Raw genomic sequence first — 13917 nt, 5'->3', positions numbered from 1 at the left:
ACGCCTCCCATCAAAAGCCGGCCCACTGACATCACTAGTGATGTCAGTGGGAGTGATTTTGGCTCTGATAGAGCCAAAATCACTCCGGAGCTTGCGGTTGAAAACCTCAACCGCAGGCTCCGGCTCGCAATTTCGATGGTCGCGATGGTCTCGACCATCGCGCCCATCAAAATGCACGCTCATATAGCCTGTGGGTGGTGACCCACAGCTATACGAGCGTCCAGAAGGACGCTCCATTTTCATGGAGGCCGGCCCTCATTCAGAGCGTGCGCTCTGCTCAGAGCGTACGGCTCTGAATGAGGGCCTATGTTCCTTATCAAATGTACACACATACATTAACACCAGGGTTAATTTTTTTAATGTTGGGAGCCAATTAACCTACCAGTATATTTTTGGAGTGTGGGAGGAAACCAGAGTACCCGGAGGAAACCCAGCATAGGGAGAATATACAAACTCCACACAGGCAGGGACGTGGTGGGAATCGAACCCATGCTAACCATTACACCATCTGTGCTGCCCACAATACTTTAAATAGATTGCTTGGGTAAGTTGTAAAAATCAGGATAAATCATCTCAAAGAAATGAAAGTAAGAACATATATTGAGTATTTTTTTATCTTAAGAAAAGCATCTTAAGACAAAAGTAGACCTTGAGAATACTAATTCATTTTTTTCCACAAGTATGTGGCAGTATTTATAGGATAAGGCACTAATCTATATTAGATTAATGCACAACTGGATTAATGCTTGTAGTTTATCTTTACATGCACCTAATTCCACGGGGAACTAAAGGGTATAAGTTAAATAGCTTTAAATGGCTCTCTCTATATAAGAGCTCCTGAAGGCTCATAAACCCCAAGATGTACTGTTTTAACATTATTTTATTTCTAACACCCCCTTGAGAGCTTTATACGAGCGAAGCAGTCCAGTGTGGGAAGAGCATTAATCAGAATAACACTGCATCTCCCTACATATTTCAGCTAAATGGAACTGGTCGGCAAAGGTTTCAACACTTGCGGGGAAATTGGGAAATCTTTTTATATTCTTTATGTTTAGAAAGATTTGTTCTCTAAAGTATTGACCGAGAGTATATCATGTTATTTAATTACATGCGACCAGGAGTCCTAGATAATAAAAAGGATGTTGACTTTGAACATACTGGAATATTTTCCATTTCAAATATACAGTATCTATGTAGAATGTACTTTATTTTCATTGCTCTAAAACTGCTTTTAAACAGTAAGTACTAACAGATATTATAGTAATGTATTTATTTAGTTAAAAACTACCTAATATAGCATATGAATAACTTTTGCATACTGGTCACCAGCATGGAACAAGTTTCGTAGAAAAATGAGCAATTTATCAGTCACTGAAATAGAAGGTGGGTTACTTATACAAGTTAAGGTGCGTATCTACTAGGTGATTAAAATGAGCGATTGAACGATAATAACATCGTTGTCATTCAATCACTCATTAATCAGTCACAAATCAGGCATTAAAATGTCGAAAATGACCAGCGATGCACGCTCCCGCTGGTAGTTTTCTACATCAATCATCGCCTGAACATGCTGGTCAATCTGCCAATAATGACAGATTGGGCATGTTTGGGGATGAGGGAGGTTCCTACACTGAACGACATATCGTTTAGTGTAGGCACATTAACCTCTGCACAGGATGGAGAACTATTTCACGGTTACAATGTTGTAATTGTGCAGTTGTTCCACTCTAAGCACCTTTAAAGTGACTGAATTAAATTGTAAATTTCAATTTACAATTGTAAAGCTGTGCCAAATATGCAGGTGCTATATAGATTAATGTTAATAAATTAATATTAATGAAGATTATATATTTAATACATGACTATCGGGAAAATCTTTGCAAGCTTCAAGCTTTTCAAGGGGCAAAACCCCTTCATCTGGTGTACTGCCATATGAAAGTTTCTAGTGGTGTCAAAGTATATTGCAAGTTAACTTGTTCAATATGGAGTCTATTGCTTTTTACATAACAAACCTTGGAGGAGGGCCCATGAATGCCACTTCAGCTTTCCTCATCCCCACACTGCTCACAGAAGATCAGACTAAGGGCACTTCTGAGGATGTTCAGTAAGGCCCAGACTGTGCTCATGATGGTAACCTTGCTATGCCAGATCTTATTCCCCTCCCAGGAGCCGATTCACCTCCCAATAGTTCGGATAATTGTCACAGGTTGTGGAATATTTGATGGGCTGAGAATCTAGTTGGCTGACCTGAGTCATGAGTCTAATGGATGTTTAATCTTCACAAGAAACACTACACGGAGATTATTGGCTTTGCAGAGGGAGACCCATGGGTTGTAGCCCCCTAGTTCACCTTGTTAAGCTGCAGCTGACAACAGATGGACAAGGATCTGAGGGTTGCTATAAAATTCTAAATGGAGATAGGTCAACATTTAGGGGAAGGAGCACAGAATCAAGGTAATGGTACAAGCCAAAGTCTTAGTCACTAACAGGCATTAGTAGGTAGAAGAACTTGATAGTGATTTAGGGATTTATGTCAAATTGCAGAAAAGTTTCCATTAAGCAATCCCTACTCATTCTGACTTCCGATTTAAATGATTGTTTTTTTTGTGTTTTTTTGAGGCAGCTGTAACACAAAGGTTTGGAATTGTAGCATTGATATAGAGTTGTAACCTGACATTTATCTATTGACATCATTTTTCCAATTTTGTATTAATCTGTGGGCAGGTTCTCAAATGTAGTTATGTATTAACATCAGTTTTTATCCATGCCAAATATGTTTGAGTAAAGAAGATTCAAAGCATATTAATTAAAGGAGAGTCTTACTGAGCATTTACTTGTATTCTCAACAATTCCATTGAGAGTCATCTATATAAATAACTAATTTTTCCACTAAATACATTTAATTACATAGAACATGAGTATTCCTTGTTCCTATTATTAAGTTCCAATGCACCCATGCCGTTAGTGAATGAGCTCCAGTTAGATGACTTATTGGACCTCCACAGCGGTATCTTGCTCCTATTATCACTCGTGTAGGGTCGCATAAACATTTACATGCCTGCAATGGTAATTTACTCAGGTTGCCTCATGAATTTTCCATTCATGATCAATGAATCTGGGATATGAAATTCATATAATAATAGATTATTAATGTTCCCATACCAGATCCTTCAAACAACAAGCTCTCTAAACATGGCCAGATGGAAAAAAGAGCATACACAGTAGGGAACACATTTGGGTTTATTTACTAAAGGTCAGTTTTTCATCGGTTTTGGTTTAGCTCCAAAACTGACTTTTAAAAGACTTTTAGTAAATTTTACCCCATTGAGTTCTGCAGTTAGTCAAGTGTGACCCCTTAAATTATTCATCACCACACTTGTGAACCTCCTCTTTTACAGTAAAATGATACGTTACAGCCTACACATTTCTGATTATCTCAATCTCTAATAGACATGTCATTTGTTTTTCCTTCAAAAATGTATTTGATTCCAAATGATCCACATATGGAAGGAAAATATGGAAGGAAATTACTGATTTATAAACAGCTATCTCTGACAATTTCGACTACCTCTGAATGATGTACCAGTTACTATTAATAGTCCATTTTATGACCTGAGTCATTGGAGTATATTTAAATGTCAGCACACAGCAATCTGTTTATTTTTCTATAATCAGTGAGAATATTACAGTAAATGTATATAACCTTTGGATAAAGCTTTATGAAAAGCTATCTCAGCCATGTGCATCCTATAGCAATATGTGTTTGCTGGAATGTTTTTCTTTGATAACATAATTAGAATTGATTCCATATCTGTTGAGTCAGTATAGATTATATCTGTTAATAACAGATTATTAGAGTTTGGTCTGAAGGTACACAGGTTTCTTTATTGACTTCGCAGTGTTCCATGATGACTCCTTGTGGTGTTGGGGTTAGATTGCCTCATTAATGGGGTAAAATGACTTTGGGATAAATAGAAAAGCCTTCATGAGTGAGCTGTCTTATTAGAATAGATCATTTTACCTTCATTTTTTATAGCTGCAGACAAAAGAGGTAACTGCACTTTGTAAGTTATAGTATTGCTAGCTAATATTCTCACAGGGAATTGCTAGTTTTTGTTTCTTTGTTCTATGGGAGTGATTCATTACGGATCGCTATTGCGATCGCAGGTGCGATTACGTATGCAGTCACACTGCGAAAATAGGCTAATGTCTGCGATCGCTATGCCGTCGCAGGCCAACATAAAGATGCCCCCTTCTCCTTACACACATCCGTAATACTCTGCAAGTTTGCAAAACCATCAGTCCATCAAGTAACATCAGAGCCTCACACACACTTACTAAGACCTTACTCAGAATTTGCTAACCTCATTGCACGCAGTTAGAGCTCATGCTGCGTATGCCATCACAATGACTAATTTATGCACGCCCCTGTAACGACGTTCAAACGCCTGCATTTCCCCGACCACCTCCCTTCAACACTCCAAAATGCTCACTTCCTGTCAATCACTCTGAGATGAGTCTGCGGAGTCTTGCAATCGCAGCACAATCACAGTGGAGCCCTCGCGCATTTGCAGAACGCAACAATCGGCCGTCTGCGTGCGGAATTGCAGTTGTGATCTGTAATGAATCAGGCCCTATATCTGGAGATAATCATTCGGATATGTGAACCCTAACAAGCAAGCACTGTTTTTAAAGTGGATGTTTCAATTGTTTAAATAAGTCTACATAGTTATTATTATAGCAATTTTTGAGATACTGTAGGTAGTCCTGTACATTTGGTTACTAGATAGGACTTAGGAAGACCCAGTCTGAAATCAATGTGTTTGCAAATACGTCATCAGTAGAATTAATGCATGAGATCTGGTACCATGTCACTAAAACTTTACAATGCTAATTGTAAGACCATACACATGACTCTAGAGTATTAGGGCCTGATTCAAAGGTATACACAGTTGTGTCCGCATCTGTGCCTTTATGATAATGCCGTGACTGATGATCTTCCTACTGAGACGCCCACAGACAACAGCACTTATCCTTCTCTGTGCGTCTAGGCACCATTACTGCACCAACGCTCGCTGCATTGAAGCTTGCACCAGCCCATCCTATATCTGCGCTCTTGCAACTTTAAATGCAGTCGCTGTCAACGACATGTCTGTGACATGCTCACGTCTGCCTAACCACCACCCTGTACCTCCCAGGAATGCCCATTGGAATTCTGGGCTATGGCGTTCAAATTCGCTCTGCATCTGCTGGCAGTAACCATCGGGGCGCAGGCGCAGCGTGACTCAGATGCATGTGCAGACATAAAACATCATCTGCTTGCATGTGACATCAACACTGCGTCCATCTCTGAATCAGGACCTTAGTGTGTTGTTCTGTAATAAAATAAGGTGTACCCTGCGCACTGGATGCAGGTAGTGTGGCGGGGTGTGCTACAGGTTGTGAGGTTGCCCTGAACTAGTAGGATAATAGTAAAGCAAGTCTACTGCGCTCAGTATGCGCCCTATGTGTGGCATGTGTGGATGTGGTCAACAATCTGGTAGGAACTAGTGATGTTTAGAAGCGTCTTTATTGGGCAATGAGAGACTCTGTCTGTCTGTCTGTCTGTCTATCTATCTTCACTGGCAAACAGTGTAATACAATGTTGCGATCCTACTCTCTAAACAATGTAACAGGGTGGATGTAAGGGAACAGTGGGGCTACAAAGTTTCCACAGTAGGGGATAGAACTGAACAATGATGACTTACCTGGGGACGATCGGGATTTCCTCCTCTGTCGGGCTGCCGCTGCCGGGATTCATACTGATTCCGAACAGTTCCTGTTATATAAGAAATTTTCACAGAGCTGCTGGGCATCTGTGTGCCTTACACATCTGTGTACTGTATGTGTCGTGGTTGATATAGTCTCCAGGTGGGCAAAAGCAGTCACTACCGTATAGAGTAGAGTGTTATTGAAACAGTACCTTATCGGTGCACAGTAAGTCGCGTCCCACTTATCTGCTGTGTTTGTGCGTTCTACCTGGTCCTGTGGTGCTGCTTGGGCTTCAAGCTGTGCGGTGGTGGATGGTGGTGTGGCTGATTAGGTGTGTTAGTGCAGCTGGTGCAGAGCTTCGGTGGGCTCACTTCTCAGGCGGAGATGCTGCAGGCTGTTCTCTTTGTGGGAATCACCGTCAGGGCTTTGATCCAGTGGGAGTGTCCACTGTTCAGGTGGTGCCGGACACGGCTGTCTCTGGTGAAAGACTTACCATGGGGCACACACCTCTTGCTTGGGCTCTGCTTGGCTGTTTGCACACATTGTCCAGTATCTTCCGGGTCTCGGTCAGGTGACGCTGTTGTCAATCACATGTCCCCGCACTCTTGATGTTCGGGATGTCAGCAGCTGTAACAGCACTCACACAGGTGTGATTGTGATGTAGCCATAGTGCTTCCCAAAACGTTTCAGCCATGTATGACCTTCCTCTGTGGATATAAGTCAAGCATATGTGCTGTTTGGATATCCTTTAAAAGGTCTTGTTAGTCCCTGCCTTCTTTCTGATTGGTAGGTTGGTGCGGTGCTCTGATAGTTCTGTAATAAACTTATTGCCATAACAATCGGTAAACCTCTTGTAGCTCTGTATTAATCTAATTGCAAGATGAAACATAATATGTCATAATAATATATGTGTGGAAGTTTTCAGTGTTTTGCAGGTAGATATTTTACTTACAATGTACCAGTTACTTACACACAGTTAGTTAGGATTTATATTGGCTAAATATACCAATATATATGAGAACGTAACCTATCAATTCACAAGAAACCTGTCAATTCACAAGAAACCAGTGAAATTACTGGTAGTGATATCACCGTGGAATGTCATTAGGAACTTAACATGACATCGCAGAGGCACATCTGTAGATTCTGGTGACATCACTGGATCATTTTGTGTTTAGGTGATGTCACCAGTTACTAGCACTTTGATAGGCTGCATTCTTATGCATAATGTTTTCAGCTATAAAATAGCTGCCTTCACTTTGTGAATCATAGTAAATTGATGGGCTGCATTTCCATAAATATTAGCTTTGCCCAGGGGTGGGGAACATTTTTTTCTGCCGAGGGCCATTTTGATATATATATATATAACATTATTGGCGGGCCACGTGCAGGCCACGCTCCCTCAGTGTGAGGTCACACGGGGACAGGGCCACAATTGCCAGTGATTACAACAATGCCTGGAGCATTAGATGGGACACTCCAGGCGGCACTGCTGCATAGATTCTGGCTGCAGGGTGCCATTCTAGGAACCCTGCTAGCCAGATGAGGTTAGCAGGAAAAAGCTGCAATCTTTACCATTTGGCATTTTATGGGCTAAGCCAGGGGTGGGGAACCTCAGACCCGGGGGCCGTATAATAAGAATTAAAAAAAAGTAATTGTCGACATCATCACATAAAATGTCGTAAGATTTGTCATATTTCAGTTTAATGAATGCATTAAATGTGTGAAACTAAATTCTTTGCCTTTTATCTGTCATTCAATGTTCAGATCTGCAGTCTCATGAGGGGAGGAATTGCAGAGAGAGGTGGAGTAAGAGTTGGACACCGTATTATTGAGATCAATGGACAAAGTGTAGTGGCTACAGCTCATGAAAAGATCGTCCAGGCACTCTCCAATTCAGTAGGGGAGGTAAGAGTTTGTGATGTGTGTATGTTATTATAATGCATAGCCTCTAGCATGTTACATCTGATAAATGCTTTTCAGTGATGTTAAAAAGTACACAATACATTGCTCCATTGCAAGGAGGGTGAGAATGCAAAGTGCTATTAGTACATATTATATATTAACGTTTGGCATATGAGATTACAGGAATGTATACTGATTTGATTTGATTGTTTTGCTGGAAACGTCCTCTGTGTAAGGATAGATAATGCATCCCATTTACACAGCATTGTGCCTACAGCGAGTCTATTGTTCAGCTGACTGAACTGCAGTCACCTATTCCCATCCTGATTAGAGGAGGCAGCAGATACAGGGATTCCTTTTCCTGTGCAATGAATGGAGATGTTCGGTGCTAGGAATATTTTCTCTTACTGCTTTACATTCACAGAAGAAGTCCATCTCCCCAGCCCTGATATCCCATTCTCAGATCCATTGTGCGGACAAAGGCTTTGAACATTTTATTTTAGATGTTTCATTGATGAGATAAATTGATATTCAAAAGAAGTGAGGAAGAAAGGAGTTTAGCGGGGTTTTTTAAATGTACAAACCACATTTATTTCTTGCTTATTTGTAATCTGTTTTCTGTGTTCATGTGTGATAGAGGCCAGTCAAGGTTCCTACCATTATGCATTTATATATATATATATATATATATATATATATATATAGTGATCTCTCTCTCTCTCTCTCTATCTGTAGAGTATGTACATCTGCTTTGTTTTAGCTTTGTTTTTATTTTTGATTGAATTTAGTTGATAATATTTCATAATCCAACACAATTTAAGTCATATAGCATGGATACATACTGAGAAAAATTAAATTGCCTCAATTTTTATATAAAGATTACTAACAGTTGTGCCCGCACCACCCACAGGGACTGCCCAGCAGTGGCTGTTACTTCCCATTGGAAGTGCTCCCTGCCAATCACAGACAGGACAGGCAGTCCCAGGGAGAAGTGCTTTCTCTACCTGGGACCACCTATCCTAACGGTAACAGCAGAGGAAGCCACTCCCCTGCTATCACACCATCCATAACCAGCCTCTAGGGGCTGCAGCCGATACAGTGTCTAGAAGCTGGCCAGCTTTTTAATTTGCGTGTGATCGCGATCCTGCAAATGCACACAATTACAGACACCCCGGCCAACAAAGGCAGGAGCTGCGGCTGAATACTACAAATTTAAAAAACGTATTTATTTCTGGATCTGTTATTACCATGATAGAACTATGAGATAGTTTTGTGAGATATATCTATGTATTGAAGCACAACCCATCCTATAGACTATGAAAGTCACAGGGTTCTGAACCCAGCTGTAATTCTTTACTTTGTGCCCTGCCAAGCTTATTGAACAAAATATGGGGCAGCGGGTGAAGTTTGGCGGGCCATACAGCAGAGCTAAGATAGACTTGATCTTATTCTTTGCACTGAGCAGCCAACTTCCCCATCATGTAACCTCCTCCAGACAACGCAGGCAGGTCACGCAGTGCCAGCAGCACAGCTAAGATCAGAGGAGGAGGGTTGTTCCGTGTCTGCCACGTGGCTCTCTCCTTCCTCTGCGTGAAATAGATGTGTGGTTCCTGCTTACTTCATTAAAGCAAAGAGAGGATTTTTAAGGCTGCGCCTGTTGTGCACAGTTGTCTGTTTGTGGTTCCACTTACACGTGTGAACAGGCATCATCTATCAAGAGGCACATTAAAAACAACAAGTTCAACAGGTTGACAGATGGAAGCTCTCTACAGAATTGCCTGACAACTAACTCACAAAAACTGGTGGAAAATCTGGTCACCCATAAGTCACATTAAATCGTCAGATTTGTTTTTTATATCTTGTAACACTTATTTATCTCACGGTAAAATTCCTGCTGATGTGTTATTACATATTGATGTATCTACTTTTAATTGTAGTTTTTAAACAGAGATTAGTGCATGGTATACACTGTCTGATAAAATGCCTGTCAGAGCGACAGTTATTTTATGTGACAGCCTGACACCCAGGGGGGGGGGAGCAGGTACCATTTACCCGGGCCTGGGCCTGTTGGAGGGGCCTGAGTTTTGCAGCCCAAATGCCCGTCCCCATCGCCGCAGCTGGTACTTTACTTTGGGCAGGGAGAGAGAGGACTGACTGATGCTAAAGCAGCCTCTCTCCCCAGCCCAAAGCACATGCTGCTGTCATGCTGTGTGCTGGGCTAGGGAGAGAGGCTGCTGCAGCAGCAGTTTGTGCTCTCTCTTCCAGCATTATGTGCGGGCAGTAGCGTTTGCACCCCCACCCCCGGATACAGGTGCCCCCTGTGGGGCGCACATGTTCGCTTTGCGGCCCGCGTGCTTGTTACATTTTTCATTTTTTGTAAGGAGGGGGTCTGGCCACACCTCACCGGGTTGGCCACACCCCCTACCTGTACCTGGGCCCGGCAGAGCTGTCGGCAGACACCCAACACATATCATGGCCATACACTGTGAGATGTTTCCCAGTGTATGGCCATACGATATCTGGCTTCCTCCGCTGTGAAGGAACAGGGTAAATGTTGGTTAGTCGGCCACAGCAGTGCATACACTGCCCGATGCTGCCCACTTACAACTCTAGAAATATTGCTTCATATGGACATGATGGGCGATTCTGCATGTCCGACAAAACAATATTTTGAGATCAGACGCAAAAATACACAGTACAATTATCTGGGCAATCTGCTGATATTAGATGGATCGCACAGAGCATTGTATACGGTATGCCCAGCATAAGGGTAATGTGCAGCCCTTTCCAAGGTTAGGCCCGCAAACATGCCCCTTCTATTGTATCAGGCACCCAATCACTGCTTTAGACTGCGGCGTCTTCAGATATTGATGTCACTTTAGAAGGTTTCAGGATAGATATTTTAACAAGATATTTTATTTAGACTATCAAACAGTAACAATAATAATGAAATGTAGGATAGTGATCTCTGATTACTTTGAAACGGTTGTATGAGGAAAAGCAGTATCTTACCAATAGCCACTATGCAATTTTCCATAAGAATAGGTTAGTAGAGTCTAGCATCCAATCTCCAATGATATTTACAAAATCAGATGCAAAAACAAGATTACATGAGTATAATGTTGTCTGTGTGCAGTACCGCTAAGTGTCCTGCTTTTGCAGAATGCTGACATTTAGATGAAAGGAGACTTGTAGAAAGATGATGTTGGCTGGAGGCCAGTCTCACCACCTTCTCACCACGTCTCCAAACCGCCGCAGCTTCTACTATTCTTATAATGAGATGTTTGTGCAGATTCTTTTTTATAGGTAGATTTACAGCACTATACTGAAGTAAAGACTGTGGGTCTGATTCAGAGATGTATGCTAATGCAATCACAACTGCATTCTCATTCACAGATCACAGTTGGTAAAATATGCTATTGCCTACCAAAGCATAGCTGAGCATAGGGAGGCCCACTGCTGCCGTCTCACATGTGCCCGATGACAAGCAACAGTATAAACATCTGTACCATCAGGCAGTCACGTAGCATATAAGTCAAGTCTGACCAGCTGCAAACACTGCTTCACTCCTGACACGCACAGAGCTCTCATACTGTGAAGGAGATTGCATTGGCTAATTTATGCACACCCATAAAACGGCGTTTAAATGGTCAGACACGCCTGCATATTTCCTTCCCCCCCGTTACCGACTCCCAATTGCTGACTACCCATCATTCACTTAGCAAATGCGCAGTGCGTCTTTCACGCATGCGTATTTGCAAACAATCGCTCGATCTGCGAAAATGCCCACCAATCCCCTTGTTAGCCATACCTTGATTTGCCCAGCTGTATCTGTAGGTATCTCTTCTGTATATTTATAGTACAAATACAAGTACAAAGTGGCTTTTATATAAAAAACCCCCCATAGCATATGAAGTGTGATTGTATGGCCTGATTATCTGTAGCTGACAGAAATGAGAATGACTGATTGACTAGATGCGATGTTCAGCAACAGCTGGTGAGTGCAATCTGTCTAACCCCCCTTCTTCTCTGTACCACAGATCCACATGAAGACCATGCCAGCAGCCATGTTCCGGCTTCTCACTGGACAGGAAACCCCTCTTTACATCTAACACCAAGCAGCCATAAGAGGAAATGTGTTATAAACCAGATCACTATACATCCACATATCAATAGAGACACTGGGCAGACATTTTGTATTTTGAACAAATGAGAAACAAATATCAACGGACAGAAGCGTTTGCCTTCTCTTCTCTTCTCCTCTTGCTTCTTTCTTTTGCCAAAGGTGATGCCAGTTTCAAAAAAGTTCATTACCAACAAGGACAATTTATAATTCATAGAGCGATACATTCCAGACTGTTTACTCATCATGACTAGTAACAAGGATATTTATTTGTTATTGTACATGTAGTGTTAAAGTGTATGTGATGTATGTTTCATTGGTAAGTGTGTGAACATTGAGACAGAGGAAACAATATATACGGTGGGTTCTGTAAGCCAGTGACATCAACTGCAGGCTTCGCTCATGTGGAAATGCTATGCTATGGTGGTCCCATTAAACAAAGTCTTTATAATCCAATATTTGTAATGTCTACACTATCATTTTAATGGACTGTGCCCGTTCATGTTTGTTGCTGATTGTACTGTAATTCCTTTTACTGCAACACTAAGCTTCTGGAACTCTCATATTATCATACCCAGGTACAATCTGCTCCTACAGTGTCTCTCAAGTTACCAGAACAACTTCAACATAACTACAGTACTACATGCAGTGACCTAAGTTACAAAGGAGGCCACCCATGAAAAAGGCAAAATAGATGAATGTGCTTCTGTATTCATTATCCATATTCTGTCCCCCGATGTCCCCTCAGAGACATCAGTAACTTCTATATACAGCAATAAAATTGCATAACGATAATAACTGAAGCTGAACTACAGTAGAACAAGGTTTATTTTAACATGTTAGTTTAAATCTATTTTACTCTGATAACAATATTGCTCTCAGGACACCACAGTATTTAATTTTTTTTGCCATGTTTGATTTGGCTAAATTACCAATATGAATAGCACAAATCATTAGCAGTAACTACCAAGCATGGGGACACTATTGATTTCAGTGCCATGTATTGACAGGTGTTGCAGTTTGCATGTCAGCCATGGAATGGGTATGTAATGCTGGCTATCGGGATGCCTCCTGTCACAATACCTACAGCGGCATACCGATGGTTGTTATCCCGACAGGGTTGGGTAAGTATACTTACCCCCCCCTTCTCCCCCTAACCCTCCCTTCTTGTAGCCTAACCCTAACCCTTCCCACCCCGCACTCTAACCCTCCCCGTTAGTTCCTGAACCTAACCCACCTTCATGCCTAAACCTAACCCTCCCCCCTTTGTGCCTAAACCCAACCCCCCTCAGTGGTGCTTGACCCTAGCCCTCCCCCCAAGGGGTGCCTAACCCTAACCTCCCCCCCCCAAAAAAAGAAACTAACGCTAACCCCGCTACCTGCCCTAAACCTAACCCTCTATACCCCCCCCAGGGCGCCCCAGACTTAACTCGTTACGACACGCCTCCTCCTGGATTCCGACATTGGGATTGAGATTGGCGTTTATCTTGACTTCCTTGTCGGGATTTCAGCATCGGCATAGAGACCGGCAGCCTCGCGGCCTCGGGTCTCTTGACTACATCCCGTCAGCCATTTATACTGTACATGCTGGGTATAGTTACAAGAGCACTATGATGCTCACATTACAGGAACAATGTATAATATGTCTTCTTTTAAAGCCCAGTTTGTTGAATTATGTAAATAATTATTTTCTAGACTAATGGAGAGCCATGCTTATTTATATGACAAAACTAATCTGCATTAAGCTTTAGTAACAGCAGTACCTATTTGTGGTGTGCACACAAATACCTATTTGTGGGGTGAAAGCATCTAGTAGAGTAAACTGATGCATAGGGGCATATTAATTGACGCGCTTGACGGGATTCAATTAGCGGGGATTCCACGCGCGGGTGTCCCTAAGACCCCGCGGCGCGAGTCCCCGCTGTTTGACTTTACCGCGCACCTCATGTAGGTGCGAGGTAAAATCAGCGTGAGGCCGCCCTATTCGGCCTCGCGCGAGCAATATTTACACACTGATTCCGCAGTTCTCGCGGAATCAGTGTGTTCTCGCGTGGAAGTCCTGTTTTTTTGGATGCAGGGAAAAACTATTCTATTGAATAGCTTTACCCCGCGCCTCAGGACTTTCACCCATCAATTAC

The 13917-nt window shown here is 42.1% G+C and overlaps 1 protein-coding gene across 2 annotated transcripts in view; it reads left to right on the top strand.

Annotated features, from left to right (window-relative positions):
• The window catches only part of APBA2 (amyloid beta precursor protein binding family A member 2), a 416211-nt gene extending 404363 nt beyond the window's left edge, over positions 1-11848 (top strand). For both annotated transcript variants that reach the window (XM_088443436.1, XM_088443426.1), the window contains 2 exons: positions 7519-7659; positions 11697-11848. In XM_088443436.1, the coding sequence (XP_088299562.1) occupies positions 7519-7659; positions 11697-11768 (213 nt within the window). In that variant the 3' untranslated portion in view covers positions 11769-11848. The remainder of the gene's footprint in view (positions 1-7518; positions 7660-11696) is intronic.
• The last annotated feature ends 2069 nt before the right edge of the window (positions 11849-13917 follow it).

The sequence above is a fragment of the Taudactylus pleione genome, unplaced genomic scaffold, assembly GCF_031769625.1.
Source record: "Taudactylus pleione unplaced genomic scaffold, aTauple2 ptg000019l, whole genome shotgun sequence".
Taxonomy (NCBI): Eukaryota; Metazoa; Chordata; class Amphibia; order Anura; family Myobatrachidae; genus Taudactylus; species Taudactylus pleione.
This window is presented reverse-complemented; position numbering and strand designations above follow the sequence as displayed.